The sequence below is a fragment of the Schistocerca nitens genome, chromosome 1, assembly GCF_023898315.1.
Source record: "Schistocerca nitens isolate TAMUIC-IGC-003100 chromosome 1, iqSchNite1.1, whole genome shotgun sequence".
Classification (NCBI taxonomy): domain Eukaryota; kingdom Metazoa; phylum Arthropoda; class Insecta; order Orthoptera; family Acrididae; genus Schistocerca; species Schistocerca nitens.
Window position 1 is genome coordinate 456736437 of NC_064614.1, and position 22847 is coordinate 456759283.

At 39.6% G+C, this 22847-nt stretch overlaps 1 protein-coding gene across 1 annotated transcript in view; it reads right to left on the minus strand.

Moving 5' to 3' along the window:
- The window catches only part of LOC126251752 (pescadillo homolog), a 47572-nt gene extending 38084 nt beyond the window's left edge, over positions 1 to 9488 (minus strand). The window contains exons 1-5 of the mRNA XM_049952366.1: positions 9331 to 9488; positions 8991 to 9224; positions 8500 to 8871; positions 8274 to 8412; positions 6379 to 6512 (exon numbers count right to left, since the gene is read on the minus strand). Coding sequence (XP_049808323.1) covers positions 6379 to 6512; positions 8274 to 8412; positions 8500 to 8871; positions 8991 to 9224; positions 9331 to 9354 — 903 coding nt within the window. The 5' untranslated portion in view covers positions 9355 to 9488. The remainder of the gene's footprint in view (positions 1 to 6378; positions 6513 to 8273; positions 8413 to 8499; positions 8872 to 8990; positions 9225 to 9330) is intronic.
- Positions 9489 to 22847: the final 13359 nt, after the last annotated feature.

Sequence of the window (22847 nt, forward strand, 5' to 3'; positions counted from 1 at the left end):
GGTTTTCACCATTCTTAGTGTAATAAAATACTGCATCAATCAACATGCTTTCCAACTAATTACTTTTCTTACATGCTCGACCGTTTAATTAGCAACTTGAGTGTGTGTGCAGTGCTATGAAAACAAGCTGCCATGCCTGAATATATTACGAAGGCCCTCCATTTTTCAGCAGCAGATGGTGTCAGTCTGACCAATAGCGTATGCCAAAGCCTAGGTTAGGCTGGAAGGTGACAGTTTCATTTTAAATGAAGGTGAAATCTTAGCTGTTCAATACACACTGAGTTTTCAAGTGGTAACTGCATGTTTGATTCCAAACTAGTGATTTGAAGCACCTTATTTCTACATTCACACACTAATTCTCCTTAAAATGTTATAAACTGTGGATGAAACAATCTCACACCATGCAATGCTTTTATACTTGAATGTTCATAAAACAGCAATAACAAGCATGTCTCCTTTAGTAGCACTCTTAGGCACCCATCGCTCTTTGAATTATACCAGATGTTCATTTGCCAAAAGTGCTTGGTTTTCATCACATAGTTTTGCCATTCTTGTGTGTATACAAAGATGACTCAGTAATAAGACACATGAATTAAACAAAGGGAGCCATATGCAGGTTGTACAAATTTCACTGTGACCGCAAAGACAGTTCCAGAAAAAATAAATCTTGTCAGCACAGTAAAGACAAGTTATTTCAAGCCAAAAAGTACAGAGAGTATGTTCAACAGCACAGATAGGGGAAATACGATTTTGATTGTCATATCTCATCACGACAAAACAACAGGGCTATGATTTTCCTTCATGATGTGCATTTTCCTCAGAAAAGATGCCCTAGCTGCTACAATGTTGGAGGGTCAACAGAGGCGTCCGATCCACCCGTCCGCTTTGACCCGTGACGTAAGGGTGTTGTGTTGTGTGACGTCATGACGGTGTGGAGTTTAGTTTGAGTGTTTTGTGTTTGTAGATGTCGTCTTGTTGTGGCGGTGGGTGTGCTCTGGTGGTGTGTGTGAATGGCCCACATGTTCATTTGGGTGTCGGTGCTTGAAATGTGCATTTATCAGTCGTGACTGTTATAGAAGAACAGAAATTAGTTTCAGTGAGTTAAGAATTAAGTTTCCGTTTCGTTTATGTTATTGCGGTGTCATTTGACGTTTGTCGCGCGGTAAGTCGTGGCTTCTTTTCTTGGGTATGAATATTACTTCTAAGTTTAATAGTGCGCATGTGCGGGTTGAAATGGAGGACGACATGTTGTCCGTCATTAAGTTTCTGCTACTTTTTGGGCTTGTGACGGAGATAGTGAAGTGTGGCATATGCAAGCAGAATATGCGAGTTCGGAGTTAGTGTGTAGCACCTGAAACTTTTTTATGGTAAGTAGTCATTTTTTTTACCTTTTGTTCGTGTGTTATGATGTTAGGTGGGGTTTTTGTGTGTTGTTGGGTCGGTGTTATTTACTGCATGTGTTGGTGGTTGATGTTTTGGTATCGGCACTTGTGGCTGATTTATGTATCTTAGGGGAAGTACTCGATTTCAATTTTTTTGGTATCGTCAGTTGTATTTGAGCCGTATAGGCAATGGGAAGTGACCAATTCCAATTTGTCATCATAGCTATAGTCTGTCTGTAAACTCAAGAGCGAGCAGTGCTTTTGGTGGGGGAAGTGGCCTTTCCCGGAAGAACGCTGCCACCGGCCCACAGGGGCACCCAAAATCTGTTGCCCGTTGCCTGTCTAGCAGTGTAGATCGGCGTGCAGTGATATATGTTGTTTCTGTTCGTGGGATCTTACTATCCAGTGTGTCGGTCAGTTAACTTTGTATACTTATTGATGTACTTGGATATCCGGAAGTGATGGATAATCGTCTAGCATTGCAAGAAAATGTGCAAAATACGAAGAAGAGGAGGTATTTGCGGAGTAACGACCGTTCGATTGTGTATTAAAGAGGCGACCCAAAAAGAACTGTTGTCTAATATTACCAGTCCCAATAAAGGGGTGCAATGTATGCAAACGTCAGCCTCGTAGAATAGGACGCATACGGAAGGAACGTGAAAATAAGACGCATGGTTTAGTGGAATCGCCGCGAAGGACAACTAATAATCTTGGGAGGAAACCGATCGTTATAGACAGTTTCAAAATCACGTAAAACGTTTGATGCTGTTGTTATTGTTGTGGTCTTCAGTCCAGAAACTGGTTTGATGCAGCTCTCCATGCTACTCTATTCTGTGCAAGGTTCTTCATCTCCCAGTACCTACTGCAACCTACATCCTTCTGAATCTGTTTAGTGTATTCATGTCTTGGTCTCCCTCTGCGATTTTTACCCTCCACGCTGCCCTCCAATACTAAATTGGTGATCCCTTGATGCCTCAGAATATGCCCTACCAACCGATCTGATTTGATGCTTATGGAATCTCTGTCTCAGTCACTATTCACCTTATTCTGAGACATATTGCTTGAAATATGTGCGCAACAGCTGTTGTAAACTCTGCTTAAATTTAATTCGAAACATGTACATCGATTCTGGACTTCTAAGCAAAAAGCTTGACATACGAGGAGCGTTCACACATTAATTTTTAGTTTTTGGTAAGAACTTTATTTGATAACTACAGCAATATTAACCTTATAAAAATATTCCCCATTAATACTATACACTTGCGCTAGTGCTTTTTCCAATTTCCGAAATTCTTTAGGAACTTTTTCTTCGGGATAGTTTATTGGTCTCTTAACTGTGCATTTTTAATCTCATCCATGCTTGTGAAACCGCTGTCCTTTAACGCCTGCTTTGAAATGTTTATACCACTTGTATGCCCTTGCTCCACTCATAACAGGCTCACCAAAAGCAATATTTAACATTTCTAAAAATTTCATACACTATATTCCATCCGTATAACTAAATTTAATACAGATTGTCTAATCCGTTTTTATACAAAACAAATAATCGTTGGTGCTACCAAAACACACGTAACCTTTTTTACAGCTGACAACAGAGCAAATACCCAATATGCATAACATTGTACACATACTTTTGAGACATGTTTACGAAGACAGTAGCAACACACAAAATTATAAATTTCTGCTTACTTTTTAAACACTCTTCATGTTGCAAAAATTGTTAAGTTTCAATGCAGTCCTTCGAAGAAAACTTCTGCCTTTTAGTAGAAACACAAAGTAAGAACAAGCCTTAAATTACACAGATTGACTACATTATATGGGGTTCATTTCACGAATAGCACCAGAGGAACATACAATACATTCACATGAACAGGCATTCGGTTCTATGTTTGTGGTATAATCCTGACTTCCATTCTTATCTTAATATTATTTACTCTATAATGTTGTATTTCGGAAGAAGCTCTCGTGTATTGTATTCCTTATTGTATTAATGCATTTGTCTAAAAATGAACGCAGCCAAGACGTATCTGTACACGGCGTCGCCTCAGATTTAAAGTGCGCGCCGCAGCAGGGCCGGTACTACGTTGTGAAACAGCCTGTAGAAGCGCCTCGTGTCGTAGCTGGGTAGGCAGAGTGGGGACTCGCTCGCTCGCTCTTCAGTTTACCGACAGACTATATTTGTGTTTTGGTATCGTGAGCTGTTGTTGACCTATAGGGGTCAAGGGAAGTGTTAGATTCCAATTTTTGTTGTTTTAGGTGTTGGTTTTTGCGGTATCAATAGTTGCAGTGTGATTATAATTTTTGGAGTAGTTGGTTTTTATTTTGTGGTATCGACAATTGCAGTTGATCTATGTAGGTGAAGGAAAGTGACCGATTCCTGTCGATATTTGAAGTGTAGCGGAATTAGGGAATTTTGTCATGTTTTTATGTCGTCGTTTTTTGTAGTTTGGGATTGTGGTGCGTGTATATTTAGTTCGTACCCATCCAAAAACTCCCAATTTCCTGCACTGGCCTGTTAGTTTGATTATATTTTTGGAGAGAGATGTGTTTGTTGGTTTTGTATGTATTATTGTGTTTGTTGTCGTTTATGTAATGACGTCATAGGTGCCATATTGCAAACGTTGAGAATGGTCGTTTCCGCCATATTGGTGATGTCATGGGTCAAAGCAGATGGGTGGCAACGAACGCTTCTGTAATCCCATGACGGACATCATGAGCATTCCAAAGAATTAAGAATTGTGTCATTTAACTAACACCACCCATGAACCAAATTTTGCCTTTTGCCAGAGCCATAAAATTCTGATACAAGGCAACAAATAGTGCCCTGGAAATCGTCCAACTCAGGGATAGCTCTTCTTCCACTAATATGATCCCTCAGAGATTGAAACTTTGTTAACTTCATGTTTCCATTCTTTGCGCTGCTGAACAAGCTCTCTGTACTTTTTGGCTGGAAATACCACATGTCTTTACAACACTGACAAGATTCAGACTATAATTCTCCAGACTTTCCCAGTGATCTGTTGGCACCCTGAGGTGTTGTGTATTCCACTGGATAACCAACATCTCAAGATGCCATGATTTAGTCTGTTCTGGGACTGTTTTTAAGAGCACAGTGAAATTATTACATTTAATATATTACACCCTCTGATACCTGTGTCAAAACCAAATCATCTTCACCTGCAAACAAGAACAGCAACCCTACATGATAAAAACATAACACCCTTGGCAAACAAACAATACCTCTATACAAAGAACACTTAAATGGGTGACTGGTTACAATGAAGTGGCATTACCATGCCAGTAACACCATGAATAAAGCTCAGTGTTTCCATGTAAACCATGACAAGGATAGGTGTGTGCCTGGTAGCTGTTGCTTCTAATTATGCAACCCAGATGGAGGATATGATAGAAATGACAACTGCAATAGCGGAATACGAAGGATGGAAAAACTAACATTCCCCTCCCAGCCAACACTCTCTAGCACAGCACATTCATTTAATTTCCATAGAAACTTCACTTACTGTGGCAAAACAAAGCTTATTTGTTAGCTGAAACTCAAGTAAATATCCTAGTGGAAACTCTATAAACAGCCCCCAAATTTCTGTTACATGCAAAAACAGATAAAATTCCAAAAACTGACTAAATACGTTCTATTGATTCTCTCTTCTCTAAAAACTTTTTAACAACCATTTTAAGTGTATACATACATAAAATTTTGATGTATGGAGAGTCACAACAGCTGCAGTGTGAAATAGTTGTTATCTGCACTGAAGAGCCAAAGAAATTGGTACACCTGCCCTGCCTAATATCATGTAGCGCCCCTGCGAGCACGCAGAAGTGCCGCAACAAGACATGGCACTGACTCGACTAATGCCTGAAGTAGTGCTGGAGGGAAGTGACACAATGAATTCTACAGGGCTGTCCATAAATCTGTAAGAGTATGAGAGGGTGTAGATCTCTTCTGAACAGCATGTTGCAAGACATTCCAGATATTCTCAATAATGTTCATATCTGGGGAGTTTGGTGGCCAGCAAAAGTGATCAAACTCAGGAAAGTGCCCCTGGAGCCACTGTGTAGCAATTCTGGACATGTGGGGTGTCACACTGTCCTGCTGAAATTTCCCAAGTCTGTCGGAATCCGCAATGGACACAAATGGATGCAGGTGATCAGAGAGGATGTTTGCGTACCTGTCACCTGAGAAGAGTTGTATCTAGACTTATCAGGGATCCCATATCACTCCAACTGCACATGCCCCACACCACCACAGAGCCTCCACTAGCTTCAACAGTCCCCTGCTCACGTAAAGGGCTCATGAGGTTTTCTCCATAAACATACACATCCGTCCACTCGACACAATTTGAAATGACATTCGTCGAATCAGGTAACATGTTTCCAGTCACCAACAGTCAAAAGTCGGAACTGACGGGCCAGGCGAGGCGTAAAACTGTGTCGATCAGTCATCAAGGGTACACAAGTGGGCCTTTGGCTCTGAAAGCCCATGTTGATGATGTTTCATTAATGGTTGGCATGCTAACACTTGTTGATGGCCCAGCACTAAACTTTGCAGCAATTTGCCCAAGGGTTGCACTTCTGTCATGTTGAACGATTCTTTTCTGTTGTCACTGGTCCCATTCTTGCAGGACCTTTTTCCTGCAGTGATGTCAGAAATTTGATGTTCTCCCAGACTGCTGATCGTACGGAAAAATCACCACTTCAGCACTACCTCGGAGACGCTGTGTCACATTGCTTGCGCACCGACTTTAACACCACGTTCAAACACACTTAAATCTTGATAACATGCCATTGTAAGCAGTAACAATTCTAACAACTGTGCCATAAACTTGTCGTCTTAAATAGGTGGTGCTGACCACAGTGCCATATCCTACCTGTTTACATATCTCTGTATTTGAATACGCATGCCTATACCAGTTTCTTTGGTGCTTTAGTGTATAACTAAATTACAATCTAGCTTTATCCATACTGAATGGAGTGTTACCATTGGGAACTGATCCACTTCAGCTTCTTCCTCTTCTGCATTATTGCTGGTGCGAGCCAGTGTAACATTAAGAGCAGCTATTCGTTCAGATACGTAGTAATCCTCATCAACCATTGACTTATCACAATCACCAGCTGTAAAAACACACAACAATTTATTCATATTTACTTATTAAAGCATGTGAAGTACAATTCAGTTATCAATGTTTCAGTAGGTTATCCTTGAGTGTCAGGAATGTGGTCGCAACACAAAATGACAAATCCCATTTACATTATATATGAAAAAAATGACAAGAAATTATGTTTATAAAGATGTGTAAATGGTGTTTCATTTCGTATTTTATATTAATGTACAATGGTTTCTGATTGTGTGTCTGCAATGTTACCACAACTCAAAATGACAAGTCACATTAACACTATATATGAAAAACTGACAATATATAGCTTCAATCTTCAATAATTATTTCAAAACAGTTACCCTTACATTCTAAAGTACTGACTGACATAACCACACACTAGCTGGAAAGCATTCAATGCTGTAAAAGGCTGAATTTTGTGATTTGAGTCCCAATGTCTATTTACTTGTTGGATAATTTCTTCATGCAATGGGCACCAGCACTGTATACATTGTGATGCTCCTCTAAATTACAAACCAAAAATAGGAAGCTTTCACTTTCCCTCTTTTACTTTCAATATTCACTCACACACTGAGTCACAAATGCGTAAAAAAGGGGTCTTTGAGACGGCCACCCTACTGAAAAATACTTCATATTGGTTAAAGGGACAGTTACCTAATGTAACTGGCCACTAATGGGAAGAACATACCAGATTTTACAGTCACAAGCTTCCATATGACCAACAATAACTGATAAAAGCTAGATGCTCCATGAAGTGAACGGGAGTTACAGTTACATTAGCGCTATTTCTGTCTCACTACATTAATGGTATTTGTCATGATACAAAATGGGAATAAAATAGGAACATGTGATAACTTTTCACTAAAGTGCACTTTTAAATTTCTACAGCAATAGAGAGGAAGGGTCTGTTTAGTACAGCCTAAGTTATTTTCGAACTGAGTGGATCATACTGAGGACTGTGATTGCTAAACTTGTCAGTGAATAAACATTTTTTTTAGGAACACAGCATGCAAAAAAATAATTTTTGTGCTTACTCATTACTGAGATTCTTGTAATGGTAAGATCACTTCATGTAACTACCCACAAAAAGTGTAAAGAACAGCTATTTCGTGAGAAATATGAGGAATCTCTCACATACTTTTAATAAGGTTGACATGTATTATCTAGTTAAAAGAAAAAAATAAGAAATGGAGCCATGACTGTTTAATGCGGCAACAGTTATGATGGACATCATGATCTCATTGAGCCACTAGCAAACACTACATGCATTCTAAATTACACAGCATAGGAGGTAAGGAGAGAGAATGATAGACATTTAACATAGTTATTTTTAATAAAGCTGTTTTCGTACACTCCTAAATGCTGCCTGGTTACAAATTGCTATTCTCCCCTTTTACACATTATAGTATACATAATACTCAATTAGTATCACAAATATAATCCAAATAAAAACCCACATGATGAAACACATCAAATGAAGCATTTGAACCACTTTGTCAACTCTCAACCAAACTGGGACCTTTGGACTTAAAGTAGACACAACAGTTCAGTGTGTCACCACAAGTACATTCCAAAAACAAAGACACAAAACAAAGTGTGTCAGTACTTTAGGTATAGTAACAGCCCTCCTACATTGCATTGTGTTATAGCTTGCGGATATACCTGAAACACTTCTTACTTCTGTTTCCCTCTGTATGATGATTATTTATTAAATATTTTTATTTTTACAGACAGACAAAAATAATACTTCTGATTTTACCTGAATATCCAGCAAACTTTGGAGGATAGTAAAGGTTCAGTGAATGATAGAGACGAAAATTAATAAATCCCAGCATGATCAGATAAAACTCCACAAATATGGACAATACTTTGAAGTCAACTTCTTCCTTTGATTGTGGCTGCAGGAAAGAAATACTGTCATGTTAACACATTTACCTGACATGCAGTAAAACAGAAATGTGCTTATGAGAGAGAGACAATATTACCTGAAAACTGAAATTATGGGGCACTATCCACGTGACAGTTTGTCCCTTAATTTCTGCCTGATAGTAATACCCCTTTATGGAGATGAAAACTTTCCGAAGTGCTTTTGCTGCAATCACGTAATGCATGAACTCAACTGTTAACCGCCTACAAAGTGCAGACTGATCTCGTGGAACATGTCTTAACGAAGGAAAGGTCGAAAACAAGAAAAGAAGCGTGAGGCAATCGTCTAAATCGCGAATTGCGTCAATGAAAGTTGGATATCGCTCTTTCACAATATGGTCTAATTTTAATGTTGGGTGATTGTCTAGCAAACGTTTCATAGTTTCGAAATCTTTGACAGCTTTGGCTCTTCCTATCTTCTTCCCAAATATCTGCAAAACAAGAAATGGTAAAATCACAAGTGATGTTTAGAGCTGGTTATGAGAACAGTAACTCCAAACAACATGAGTCCCTGGCCAAAATCCAACCGTTTCAAGACGTGTGCACATACCTTATAGTCACGCAAAGTCCATATAATAGGTTCATGCATCAAAAACTGGATATCCTTCTTGTGATACAGTGTTTTTATGCCACTTGCACCTTTTTGTGCTCGTTTTCTGTTCCTTGGTTCTCTTGGATATATGCCTTTAAGAATACAAAGCCGTCTAAAATCTTTAAGGGACAACTGTAGCATTTTCATTGCTTGCTTTCTTGAAACGTATTGTGCTCCTTCTCCAGACTGATACTGAAATTTAAGAACGTTAAAATATCTTTAAACCTATTACAACCAACAAAATGCGTGTAATATTTACACGAGTTTAAAGGTTCAAAATATGCACCGCAATAAATACCTTCTTTTTCCGTTTTGAAACCATATTTTATGGCAGCTTAATAACTTCACTAAATCGGTAACACGTTTGAAACAACTTTAACCAAACTTCACACGTGTTTACAAAAACACATACAACATGCGTCAAAGATCAAGGATAGTGTGCTACAGAGAGATCACGCTGTCCAATATCGAAACAAGAAATGAGCCCAAAGAGGATGAGACATGTCTATGGAGGTACACGGAACAAAGTTTGTCTCCAATGTCAGTTGACTGTGGCCCTGTGTAGGTCGCGCATGATACCGTGGCCGATGTGCAGGGATCAGTTTTCACCCAAAGTGCTGGGCGAGTTCTTTCTGAACAGAAAGGGAAGGTCGACAAGCGTTTGCCACCTTTCGGCCGGTTGATGATGACAGAGTCGACGCACACTCGCTGCACTCTTTCTCCAATGATTTTACAGAAACTAATCAGTAAAAAAAAATTAAGTTTTGCCTTGCTTGTAGCTTTATACACAGGTTCATTATGATGTGCCCAGCATTTCGTTAATGGCCATAGTTATAGGGATATTTAAGTCGGATTCACACATGCAACAAAAGTGTCACCACATCTAATGGCATACTGCAGTCGCATTGCGGTTACATGTGTGAACTCCCAGTTTTTGGTGGCCCAACTTAAGAACGCATCTATTGTCATGCCAGTTGCCGTTCGCGACATTGCCACTAGTTGCCATTTGGGTCATTGCCCTCTGTCGGCGGCACATTGTACGATTCACTGCAACCTCTACGGCCATTAAATCCTGACCGATTCAAATTCTGTCCTTGGTTATTTTTATATCCTCGCTTGAATTTTTGTCCCTTTCTGTTACCAAATTGTTGCCTGTTGGTATTGCTGCGAGGGGGATATGGTTGCCAACCGTGGCGGTTGTTATTGCCATACTCGCCATGTTGTTCGTTACTTTGTGAGGGGTCTGCCTGCACACTGTCACTTTGTGGTTGCGCAGGTCTCTCTTTGTAGATAAGATCAGTGGAATCCAGAACTGAGAGGAAATTCTCTATATCCTGCTCAGGAGTGGTGATTAATTTCTCAAGTGTGTTAGCCGGTAGGCGGTTTTCAAAATTTTTGGATCTATGTGTGATATTGGGTTTGTAAAGTAACGGATTTTATTTTGATACTTCCTGAAGTATCTTCTAATCTCTCTGTGTTTACTGCTGAATGGTACTGGTTTAAATACTTTGCGTCTCAATCTGTTTGGTACTGCGACGGACCAGAACTTGTCTAGCAATGCCATTTCAACCTATTCGTAGGTGTGACACTTTTCCACCATGCCAGTAGCCTACAGAAGGATATCAACCTGAGTATAGCCTACCACAAAGCGTATCTTCTGTGCTTCAGTCCAATTCCTTGGCAAAATGTTTTGGAAGGATCTTATGAATACAACTGGGTTTGTTCGCTTACCTTCAGAAGAAAATATTGGAAACTGTCTGTGTTGTAATAAGCCTTCATCCGTGAGCAAAGCAGAAAGGCATGCAGCGCTGACAATTGTCGGCGTGGCATTGTTTTGATGTGTCGGATCGTATTCCGAATACCTCTGCGCGACATTTACAGAAGACGGCAGCGGCTGCTGTACATTATGCTTGTTACCTACAGGGTTATTACAAATGATTGAAGCGATTTCACAGCTCTACAATAACTTTATTATTTGAGATATTTTCACAATGCTTTGCACACACATACAAAAACTCAAAAAGTTTTTTTTGGCATTCACAAATGTTCGATATGTGCCCCTTTAGTGATTCGGCAGACATCAAGCCGATAATCAAGTTCCTCCCACACTCGGCGCAGCATGTCCCCATCAAAGAGTTCGAAAGCATCGTTGATGCGAGCTCGCAGTTCTGGCACTTTTCTTGGTAGAGGAGGTTTAAACACTGAATCTTTCACATAACCCCACAGAAAGAAATCACATTGGATTAAGTCGGGAGGGCGTGGAGGCCATGACATGAATTGCTGATCATGATCTCCACCACGACCGATCCATCGGTTTTCCAATCTCCTGTTTAAGAAATGCCGAACATCATGATGGAAGTGCGGTGGAGCACCATCCTGTTGAAAGATGAAGTCGGCGCTGTCGGTCTCCAGTTGTGGCATGAGCCAATTTTCCTGCATGTCCAGATACACGTGTCCTGTAACGTTTTTTTCGCAGAAGAAAAAGGGGCCATAAACTTTAAACCGTGTGAGGATTCTCTACCGCCCAGATTCGCACATTGTGTCTGTTCACTTCACCATTAAGAAAAAATGTTGCTTCATCACTGAAAACAAGTTGCGCACTGAACGCATCCTCTTCCATTAGCTGTTGCAACTGCGCCGAAAATTCAAAGCGATTGACTTTGTCGTCAGGGCTTGTAGCAATTGTAAACGGTAAGGCTTCTGCTTTAGCCTTTTCCGTAAGATTTTCCAAACCGTCGGCTGTGGTACGTTTAGCTGCCTGCTTGCTTTATTCGTCGACTTCTGCGGGCTACGCGTGAAACTTGCCCGCACGCGTTCAACCGTATCTTCGCTCACTGCAGGCCGACCCGTTGATTTCCCGTTACAGAGGCATCCAGAAGCTTTAAACTGCGCATACCATCGCCGAATGGAGTTAGCAGTTGGTGGATCTTTGTTGAACTTCGTCCTGAAGTGTCGTTGTACTGTTATGACTGACTGATGTGAATGCATTTCAAGCACGACATACGCTTTCTCGGCTCCTGTCGCCATTTTGTCTCACTGCGCTCTCGAGCGCTCTGGCGGCAGAAACCTGAAGTGCGACTTCAGCCGAACAAAACTTTATGAGTTTTTCTACGTATCTGTAGTGTGTCGTGACCATATGTCAATGAATGGAGCTACAGTGAATTTATGAAATCGCTTCAATCATTTGTAATAGCCCTGTATTTCACCTGACAGGTTAGGGCTCAAGTGCGGATAGATGTTTTGCTTATCTGTCCTGTCTGTTGATACCTGGTAGCTTGGGATTGAATGCTCTCTTTCCTTTCAGAGTAACTAACGATGTTAGTCTGCGTTTTTTCTCCACTGCTTTCAACGTTTCATCTATTTCAGCTCTTGGGTCTTCTACCTTCTGTACCTTCATCGCTTCTTCGATCACATCTACATAACACTTGTGTTCCTCGACTACCTTCTGCGCCAGGGTGCTGCCTTGGTCAAGCATACTAGCCTCGGTTCTATCCTTTATTTTCATAATGTCTTTATCTATCCTGCATTGGTCATTTATCAGGAACTGAGTATTTAAACTTATGCTAGCTAATTTCAATGACAGGTCTTACACCTGTTCAGTTAGGCTTTTGTACGCTGTTTGCAACTCGTCAACGATACCTCCGAGTGCATTTATATTCTGGCCCATTTGTGACCACTCTTACTGCATTTTTGTCTGAGCCTCAGATACCTCCTTCACTTTTTCCGCAAACTGTTCTTCTGTCTCGCCTACTGATGACACTTTTTGGCTTAAATTATTTATATCTTGTAACAAATCAGAGAGAAATTGTGTTTTTTGATCGTTCCCCACACTTACAATTTTATCCTATAATTCATTTGAAAGATCAGCAAGCAAATCTCTCACCAAGTCTTTGAACTGCTGCGTTACATCGGTTTTGAAACCATCACGAGTTTGCCCGTGTTGTTCAAATAATTCCTTTTGTATATCAATACTTTGTTTGAGTGTTTGTTTTTGCTCTTCCTTAAGATCGTTCTTGAAATCATTAAAGCTTTGTTTAAATAACTGTTGAACATCTGCAATACACCCTATCCAATCACGCTTGTATTAGGTGTGAGTGTGGCAGGCGAAGAATGATTTAAAAAGTCTGCACTATTGCGCATTACATTTTCACCAAGGGAGAAAATACTCCTGTCTCATCGTGTCATTTCGAATGACAAAGTTACTATCATCTGTGTCCATGTTAACTGAAAAATGTACATGGTTGTCGTCACTGTGACCGACAATTTCAGTTTCTAGGTATTTCATTTGTTACCGCGTTCATGTCGGCGACAACTTGTGCCTGTCTATCTGGCAACGCACTGGCAACAATGTGCCTAGGTTGTGTACTCATTTTTTGATAATTTTAGGAAATGAGAAAATAAATGAATACTTTTGAAAATGAAATATTCTGTTTCTAAAAGTGAAGACATCACAACGAAACCTACTCAGTGGTGTCACGCTAACATGTATACACTGTCAACGTAACTCAATTGTATGCGCACATTTCTCTCCCTAAAATTAATTTTCTGTCCACATGTCTACGTATTTTATGAGAATGCTTCAGCTTTGGAACTGGATTAGGAAAGGTACTACGATCATAACTGGCAGAGATGGTGGTAAGCACAGCCATGCACACAATGGATCGTGAATTTTCCTACCATTTCGTTGGCTTTTTCGCTCCTTCTGGAATTAATTCTCCAATTGATTATGTTTAATCGTTTGCGCATAGCGCGATTTCCATCCTCGTTGAGACAACATAGTATCCCGTTCATGAAACAGAGAAAGACAACAAGAAGTATAATAGAAAACAAACAAAATTACATATTTATTTTAAATTATTGAAAATGTGCTAACTCTCTCCTGATGAGGACGTCTTAGTATAGGTCACCAAATATAGTGGTTAGGGAGAGGGATAATGTGAAAAGCTCAGAGCGGATGTAGTTAAGCTACTGTACATTTAGCCACACCAGAAATTGCAAGTCCAAAAACGTACACAGGTATGGATGCGAGCAGGTTAAGAAGCACTGTGGCAGATCTGGAACATTGATTTAAGATTAATTCCTTCGAGTTTTGGTGTATGACGCGTTATTTACCTCATCTTCCCAACGATGTACAACAATGCTTGCGCCGGCCTGTGTGGCCGAGCGGTTCTAGGAGCTTCAGTCTGGAACCGCGCGACCGCTACGGTCGCAGATTCGAATCCTGCCTCGGGCATGGATGTTTGTGATGTCCTTAGGTTAGTTAGGTTTAAGTAGTTCTAAGTTCTAGGGGACTGATGACCTCAGATGTTAAGTCCCATAGTACTCAGAGCCACTTGAACAGTTCTTGCGTGTCTTTATCACCTATTCTCTCTTCGTGTTGATGTCTTCTCCAAAAAGGTCTAATTAAAAATGCAAGTCCTTGTCGTATCAGGTTTACAGATTAGAATGTAGTTCGGTAGGAGAATGAAAAAAAGCGACTTTCATATTATAACTTCTGATTAATACAATCTTGGGAGATTGCAAGTACATACGTCTTTATCGACCCAGCTCAAAATACTGACAGACACTGAGATCGGTGAAGATAAAAACTACTGAGGTGCATAATAAACTGTTAGTATAACTTTCAGTTCTCTGCCATCTTACTAAGATATATCTTCCTATGACATATTTGCTGCATGGCATGAATAAGAATTCTTACAAATATTTATTTATATGAGTAGGCCATTTAAAGAACCTGTGTAAGTCCTGTGTTTAGTCTTCATTCATCCTTAGAGAAACTGAAATATTAAACTCAATACTCATTCCCCAAGTTACAGTTAATAATGCTTTGGTTAGCTATTGTGTCTACTATAGAAAAAGTATAAAGGTTTGGAGGTTAGTGTAACCTGTAAGTAATGACTCAGACTATGATATAATGGTACAGCCAGTTCACTATTCGTAAATGTTGATAAACATCATTTATATGTCGCAGGCAACATTGCACGCTGCTACAATAGTTTGCTGTTGAACATCTATGAGCAGTAAAAGCCTAATTACACAGTTCACAGTTCTTGCAGAATAATATCGTACGTGTTACACTATTTTTCAAATAAATTAAACAGAAATTGTCATTAATTGTTCTAAAACACAGCTTACTTGTGTTACACTTATTCCACTGTTAAGTTATGCATTGTTGTTAATCTAAGCAATACATGTTTCACGTCTAAACAGGCCTTGGACTGTATCAGGACCAAAAATCGGTCCTTTATATATCCTCACAATGATAGGCACTGAAACTATACACTGTTTGATGTTTTCGTTACAGAAATTGCTATTAAAACATAATGCATTCAGTTAACTGAATACATTGAAAAATTCTTTCTTTTTAACACTTCCTTCTACCACAAAAGATAGGCTAATTTATTTGTTTCAATAATGAAGTTAACAGATATAGTTATACAATATTTTTGGCAAACCTAGCAATTATTTTGGAATTAATCAAGGACTGGCTTTGGTAATATGTTTTTGACTAGAGCGAAATAAATAATATGTACTTTAAGAATCCTAGTAGTTCTTCTTCCACATGTTTATAATTAGTACAGAATTTATATTTGTTTATAAGTCAACAATAGAATCTAAGCCACAAAAAATTACTGATTTCACCCTATAATGATCTGCAGCAGAAGATATTAACTAGGGACAGTCAAAATAAATTAGGAAATTAATTACACACACAAAAGTAATCATAACATTATACCTGGTTCTATATTCCTTAAGATTGAGGCCCAACCTTTCTCTTTTATGGAAATGCAGATTATACTCATCCATGTTAATGGTAATTAGCCAAAAATGAAAATAAACTGAATTTAAGGAGGCAGATGGCAAAACAAGAGAGGAAGTAAAGAGATCCCAGCTTGCTTCAACTCAAGTTCCAGTTTGAGTTTGGTGATATATGCAGTATGCTATGCTCGATTAATAGATGGTCTTGTTCTATAATGAGACAAAATATACTACACTCCTGGAAATGGAAAAAAGAACACATTGACACCGGTGTGTCAGACCCACCATACTTGCTCCGGACACTGCGAGAGGGCTGTACAAGCAATGATCACACGCACGGCACAGCGGACACACCAGGAACCGCGGTGTTGGCCGTCGAATAGCGCTAGCTGCGCAGCATTTGTGCACCGCCGCCGTCAGTGTCAGCCAGTTTGCCGTGGCATACGGAGCTCCATCGTAGTTTTTAACACTGGTAGCATGCCGCGACAGCGTGGACGTGAACCGTATGTGCAGTTGACGGACTTTGAGCGAGGGCGTATAGTGGGCATGCGGGAGGCCGGGTGGACGTACCGCCGAATTGCTCAACACGTGGGGCGTGAGGTCTCCACAGTACATCGATGTTGTCGCCAGTGGTCGGCGGAAGGTGCACGTGCCCGTCGACCTGGGACCGGACCGCAGCGACGCACGGATGCACGCCAAGACCGTAGGATCCTACGCAGTGCCGTAGGGGACCGCACCGCCACAGCCCAGCAAATTAGGGACACTGTTGCTCCTGGGGTATCGGCGAGGACCATTCGCAACCGTCTCCATGAAGCTGGGCTACGGTCCCGCACACCGTTAGGCCGTCTTCCGCTCACGCCCCAACATCGTGCAGCCCGCCTCCAGTGGTGTCGCGACAGGCGTGAATGGAGGGACGAATGGAGACGTGTCGTCTTCAGCGATGAGAGTCGCTTCTGCCTTGGTGCCAATGATGGTCGTATGCGTGTTTGGCGCCGTGCAGGTGAGCGCCACAATCAGGACTGCATACGACCGACGCACACAGGGCCAACACCCGGCATCATGGTGTGGGGAGCGATCTCCTACACTGGCCGTACACCACTGGTGATCGTCGAGGGGACACTGAATAGTGCACGGTACATCCAAACCGTCATCGAACCCATCGTTCTACCATTCCTAGACCGGCAAGGGAACTTGCTGTTCCAACAGGACAATGCACGTTCGCATGTATCCCGTGCCACCCAACGTGCACTAGAAGGTGTAAGTCAACTACCCTGGCCAGCAAGATCTCCGGATCTCTCCCCCATTGAGCATGTTTGGGACTGGATGAAGCGTCGTCTCACGCGGTATGCACGTCCAGCACGAACGCTGGTCCAACTGAGGCGCCAGGTGGAAATGGCATGGCAAGCCGTTCCACAGGACTACATCCAGCATCTCTACGATCGTCTCCATGGGAGAATAGCAGCCTGCATTGCTGCGAAAGGTGGATATACACTGTACTAGTGCCGACATTGTGCATGCTCTGTTGCCTGTGTCTATGTGCCTGTGGTTCTGTCAGTGTGATCATGTGATGTATCTGACCCCATGAATGTGTCAATAAAGTTTCCCCTTCCTGGGACAATGAATTCACGGTGTTCTTATTTCAATTTCCAGGAGTGTATATGAGGATGATGGGTGAAGACATTTGAAAGTTTCAAGGCCAATGGATATGCGGCTTTTTGCGCTAATATGAGGAGATCAGTCGAGTTTCTCCTTTTATTAGAGTTGCACTGTGGGTGTGGATAAACCTCTAGGTCGCTGCCATTAGCTGTTCAAATTTTTTGTACACTGTCTTGTTGTGTACACAGCAGTTATGTTGTGTTTGCTGGATCTATATTATCACAATTTCCTCTGTGTTGATGATGTTCACAGTCCAGTAGCAAGTTTTATTTTGTAATTAAGGTTGTCAGATTCCCAATGCACTGAAGAGACTGTGGCATGTATCCACAAGCCCAGCATCCTGTGGCATAACTATACTAGCTTACTAGCCCTTACAGCTTCTATTAGTATTGCAAAGGTAGCTACTACTTGGTTATGCCTGTTTAAACCCAGAAGTGTTTTAAAGGGGGTGGGAACACCATATCCTGGCAATGTGTTATTTTAGTGACTTGGCTTCCCTGTATTACAGGAATCACAGTAGCCATTAACATGAAACTTTTACAGGGCATTAAACTGTATGTTATGAGTCTAATGAACTATCATAATTGCATTTCAGCCACCGCTTTCGGAAATACATTTTTTAATTACACGATTAAAATTTTGTGTACTTTTTTGTACGTTATCCTAAATAATTTTAATTATGCATAACATTATGTTCTTTTAGTTCAGTAGACTCAGGATATGTATATCATTACTCTCTGAAAATTTGAATACTCAACTCGAAGTGGTTTCTGAGATTTATGGAAAAATGCAACAGAAAATAAATTTTCAGGAACAGCTTCTAAAGTTTGAAAATACTGTAACTCATTTAGTATATGCTTATTTTTTTATTTTTTGTCACTCAGAAGCACCCTGCACCATACTGTATATAATCCTCTTGATCTTTTTCCAGGTTATTTCTTCTTCTCTTCTTTCTGGTCCCCTTGGTGGCCAACTGTGCTGCATACTCTGCTTTATCAGTGCAAACCTTGTCCATCTGTTCAAGTTCTCTGATGCAGTTTCTTCCGGGATTAATTCACATATGCTGTAGCACTTTCATACTACCAGTGTTGCCATCATTAAAAGCAATAACAGCATCCCTGACCCCCACTTTAGTGTCTTTACATTTTTGGTGAGTCCTTATAAGATTATTGAATGACTCATTGGGATTTTGAGTCTGATCATGCACACACTTCTTCAGTAATTCAGGATTTGCCAGGTCTCTGTAAATAGGTTTTATGTTATCCATGACTGCTGCTGGGATGGAATGTTTATGGCTGTATGAACTGTTTGAGTACTGGACATCGCAGTAATTGCACCATGAATCAGGTCCAGGAGTACAAAGGTGGTGTATATACCATTTTATTCGGAAAAGTTGCAAATTTTATAATGAGATAAAAATCCGAAAATGTGAAAAAAAATTTTACGTTCTAATTCGCCTTAAGCATACATTACTGTACTTAACAGAATTGTATATCCACCTATAGAGAAGGCCATATTTGGTCTTCTACCTGTATAGTCATACACTAAGATGATTGTGTGTTTAATCTCATAATGCAATTTCAGTATTACAGTAGACTATCGACTATCCAGCCTAATGTGACCCAGATAACAAAAAAGCTGGATAAGGTGGAGTTCTATAAATTCTCTCTTCTGACTCCAGCCACACCATTCAAAACACCCTTTTTATACCAAAGACAAATTTTAGTAACGTTTTTTGCTAGTTATAAGTGTTTGTTATATTTATACTCTACCCTTCAAAAACTATTACAGGATACATAAAATGACTTGTATTGTAAAGTATGAATGCATGATTACACACATGTAAAAAGCCAGACCTAACAAAAACGATGAAACTTACAGGTTTGAGATTTAATTTTTTTTTATAGATGACTGATTCTCTCCTTTAGGTGTCTTCTGTGCTGCATTTATGCAAACAGATTATACCACCTGGTATTGGTTCCTTCTGCTCACTAATGTACTGCAGTGCTGTCTCAGTCGTTTTGAATCCTTCTGAATGTGAGAGGGGACTTTTGTCATTTAAGTATGTCTCCTCCTATTGTATTACTTACCCTATAAAGGTTATTCGAAAAGTGAATAATATATTATATTAAGCATTAATTTTGTTGTTTTCTGTGTAATAATAGCACCATCCATGTAAAACATTTAAGCATTTCAAGATTTTTACTTAAGATTTCAGCTTTGAGAAATAACATTGCTAACACACAACTATTTATCACCATTATATGGTAGATTTTATTTTATTTAAATTGCAAAACAGGTGTGCAGTTCCATTGGAAGTAAATTACATATGGTCTTCGACAAATTAATGAATGAGAGTAATATAAGTTTAAGTCAGTTTTAAGTTTCTTGATGAGTATTTATGGAATAGGCTCTAGCCTGTACTCATGTAACAATAGAAGTAATTTCATTAAGCATTTTATTCATTAAAGTTATTTGAGGCCCTAAAGCATTAAATATCAGACAGAAAAAATTTAAATTAAAAGATTGTGAACACAATTAACAGTAGAAACAATAAAATACATTTTTTTCATTTTTGCTATTGCTTATATGTCTCTCCATTACGACTGTGCATATACATAACGTATAAAGGGTTATTTTAAAGCATAAAAAAAGAATTAACTACTTGGTAATAATAGAGGGATAACGCAACTAGCGTCCAACAATGTGGGGTCCGAAAATATAAATTGATAGTAAAATATAAAGAGCAATTGGTACATATGTATATATTTATGTATTAATTATGTTGCATTTTCTCTTACATGTAACCCATGGGGACTGTTGAGGAAAAGTAAATTTATTCATGAAGAGAATGAATGTATAATATAACGACTCTGCGAGGAATCTTATGAAATTTTTGAAAAAGAACAATAACAGATAAAAATATAAAAATGATATGTAAAGAAGGTAAGAACCACAGTACATGCAATATTTATTTCTTGTGTGGTAGTACATCAGATTGCTTGGGGTGCATAATAAATTTTCAAGGTATTTTAAATTGAAACTACAATAATGACTTATATGTATCTTAAATACACAAAGACAAGAGATTTTATTGTCTTGTGCAGGTAAGCAAACTGAAATGTTTTTGCTGAGCTCCTAAAATTAAATGTCCATTCCACCTTGCATGTAGTGACTGTGACTTTACTTGTGTGATTATAATTTTTGTGGATGAGAACAGTGAGAAGTCTTTCAATGTACTATTTACTATGATGAAGCTAGGTAGCAAAATGGAATACGAAGCTAGTTCAGGCATGTTGTCACCAGGGAATATTCCCAACATAAGCAATTACGAAATTGACAATGTAGCCTCTGCTACAGCAAATATCATGCTGGAGGCAGGTGGCATGATCACAACAGAGATAATTTCGCCAACAGTAATCAAAGAACGTAAGAAGTAGGTCATGTACTCACATGTTTTGCTGAGCTCCTACTACTAAATGTACATTCCACCTTGAATGTAGTGATTGTGACTTTACTTGTGTGGTTATAATTTTTGTAAATGTGGACAGTGAGAAATCCTCCAACATACTGTTCAGTATGGTCAAGCTAGGTAGAAAAATGGAAAACAAAGCTAGTGCAGGAGTGTTGTCACCAAGGAATATCCACAATGTAATCAATGTTGAACTGTATTCAGTGTAGAAACTGTGCCTGTGTGTTCATCTGCACTGGATGCCTTTTCACAGTTTTAAGGTAACTTAATGAAATAGAAATGTGAACAAAGACAAGGACAATGAGGTAGAGAATGTCAGAGACAGCTAGCAGACAGGAGAGACAACGTGAACAAAGACAAGCAGAATGGGATAAATAATTAGAATAGAAGTGAACAGAATGTAACAAAGAATGAAATAGCCAATTAGGAACAGAGTGAAGCATAGAAAGATACGTCATATTTAGTCAATAACTCACCAAGAGTAGTGGAAAACTTACTGTCAGCGCACACTGTAATGAAGAATGATGTACGGACATTAACGAACTGGTTAGAGGACTTAGAGCTTGAACATAAAGAAAGTATCAGCACCTTGCTGAACAAGTGGAATTAGTAGATGGCTAGAAGTAAAAGATGTTGAGATAGCAGGACATGTTTACTCAGAGCTAAAGACTGGAGCTCAGCAAGCCAAGAACGAAGCAGCTTTCGGCAAGAATGAGAACAGAGAAGCTATAATGACAAGAGTTAAGTCAAATCAAAACAGACACACTGGAGTCTGAAATGATGTCACAAAATGTATTTCAGAGCTGCAGAAATAGATAAGTGGTAGGAAAACAGATGTGCCAAGAATGAACGTTTTTGGAAATGCACTCACCATTCCTGGCACTAACGAGCACTCATTTGAGTGTAATACAGAGAACTCCAATCCAACAACACTGGGCAACCAACTCAGGTTGGGCGGGGGGTAGTTCCTTCTTTGTCAGGCATTATAGTTGAAGAAAGCTTAATCAAGCTTAGGTAGTTTCAAATATTGGCAGTGATAAGACGGACAGTCCATCCCATGGGGTTCATAAAAGTGTTTAAGAACAGCTTGCCGAGTGCTTGATCCAAAAAACAATAGATTCAGTGTATCATATCTCAAATCCAATGTGACGCAGCGATGTGGGCGACAGACTCTGCTGACAGCTGTTACACTCATGAACAATCTGAAAAGGCATTTTTGTCGAAATATTGATCGCCCTTCATAGAGGAGCGTCTTAGAAACGAATTATACAGTCCCAAGGCGTATAGTCCCAAGCATGGGGGTCTACACAAATACTTTGAAAGATATATAAACAAAACTAGGCATTGGGACGAACTGATGTCTAACAGGGATATTATTTGGCAACTAAAAGCACGATTTCTGAATAATATCAAGGGAAAACTGATCAATGTTCACCAACATGACTTAGAACATTTTTATCTATGTCGGATTCAACAGGTCTAACAAAGAAGGATGTGAAACAACGCAATGAACACGGAAATAATCATTCGTCTTCGTGTAGATATGAAAGTAGGAACAATTAATTCAATCATAATAATAATGGCAATGGTAGAAAGAACCATTATAACCATAATAATGGCACAACACCGAATGGAAATGGCCATCCTCAATTTGACAGAAAATGAAGGCAAGATGAAAATAACAATGGTAACACAAAATGGAGAAATACAAGAAACCTATGGGAGACTGTATATTCCATGCTATGGAACCAAAACTAGGGACCACCGTCAAGTAACAATAATATAAATAGGAACGACAATAGTAACCAAGCACAAGGTACACGTCAAAATGCTCGATCTTGGTAGAACCAGAACCACAGTGTAAGGATAGTAAAGGTGACAGATGCTGGTCATCCAGGTCCCTAGAACCGAACACTGTTGATCTTAGA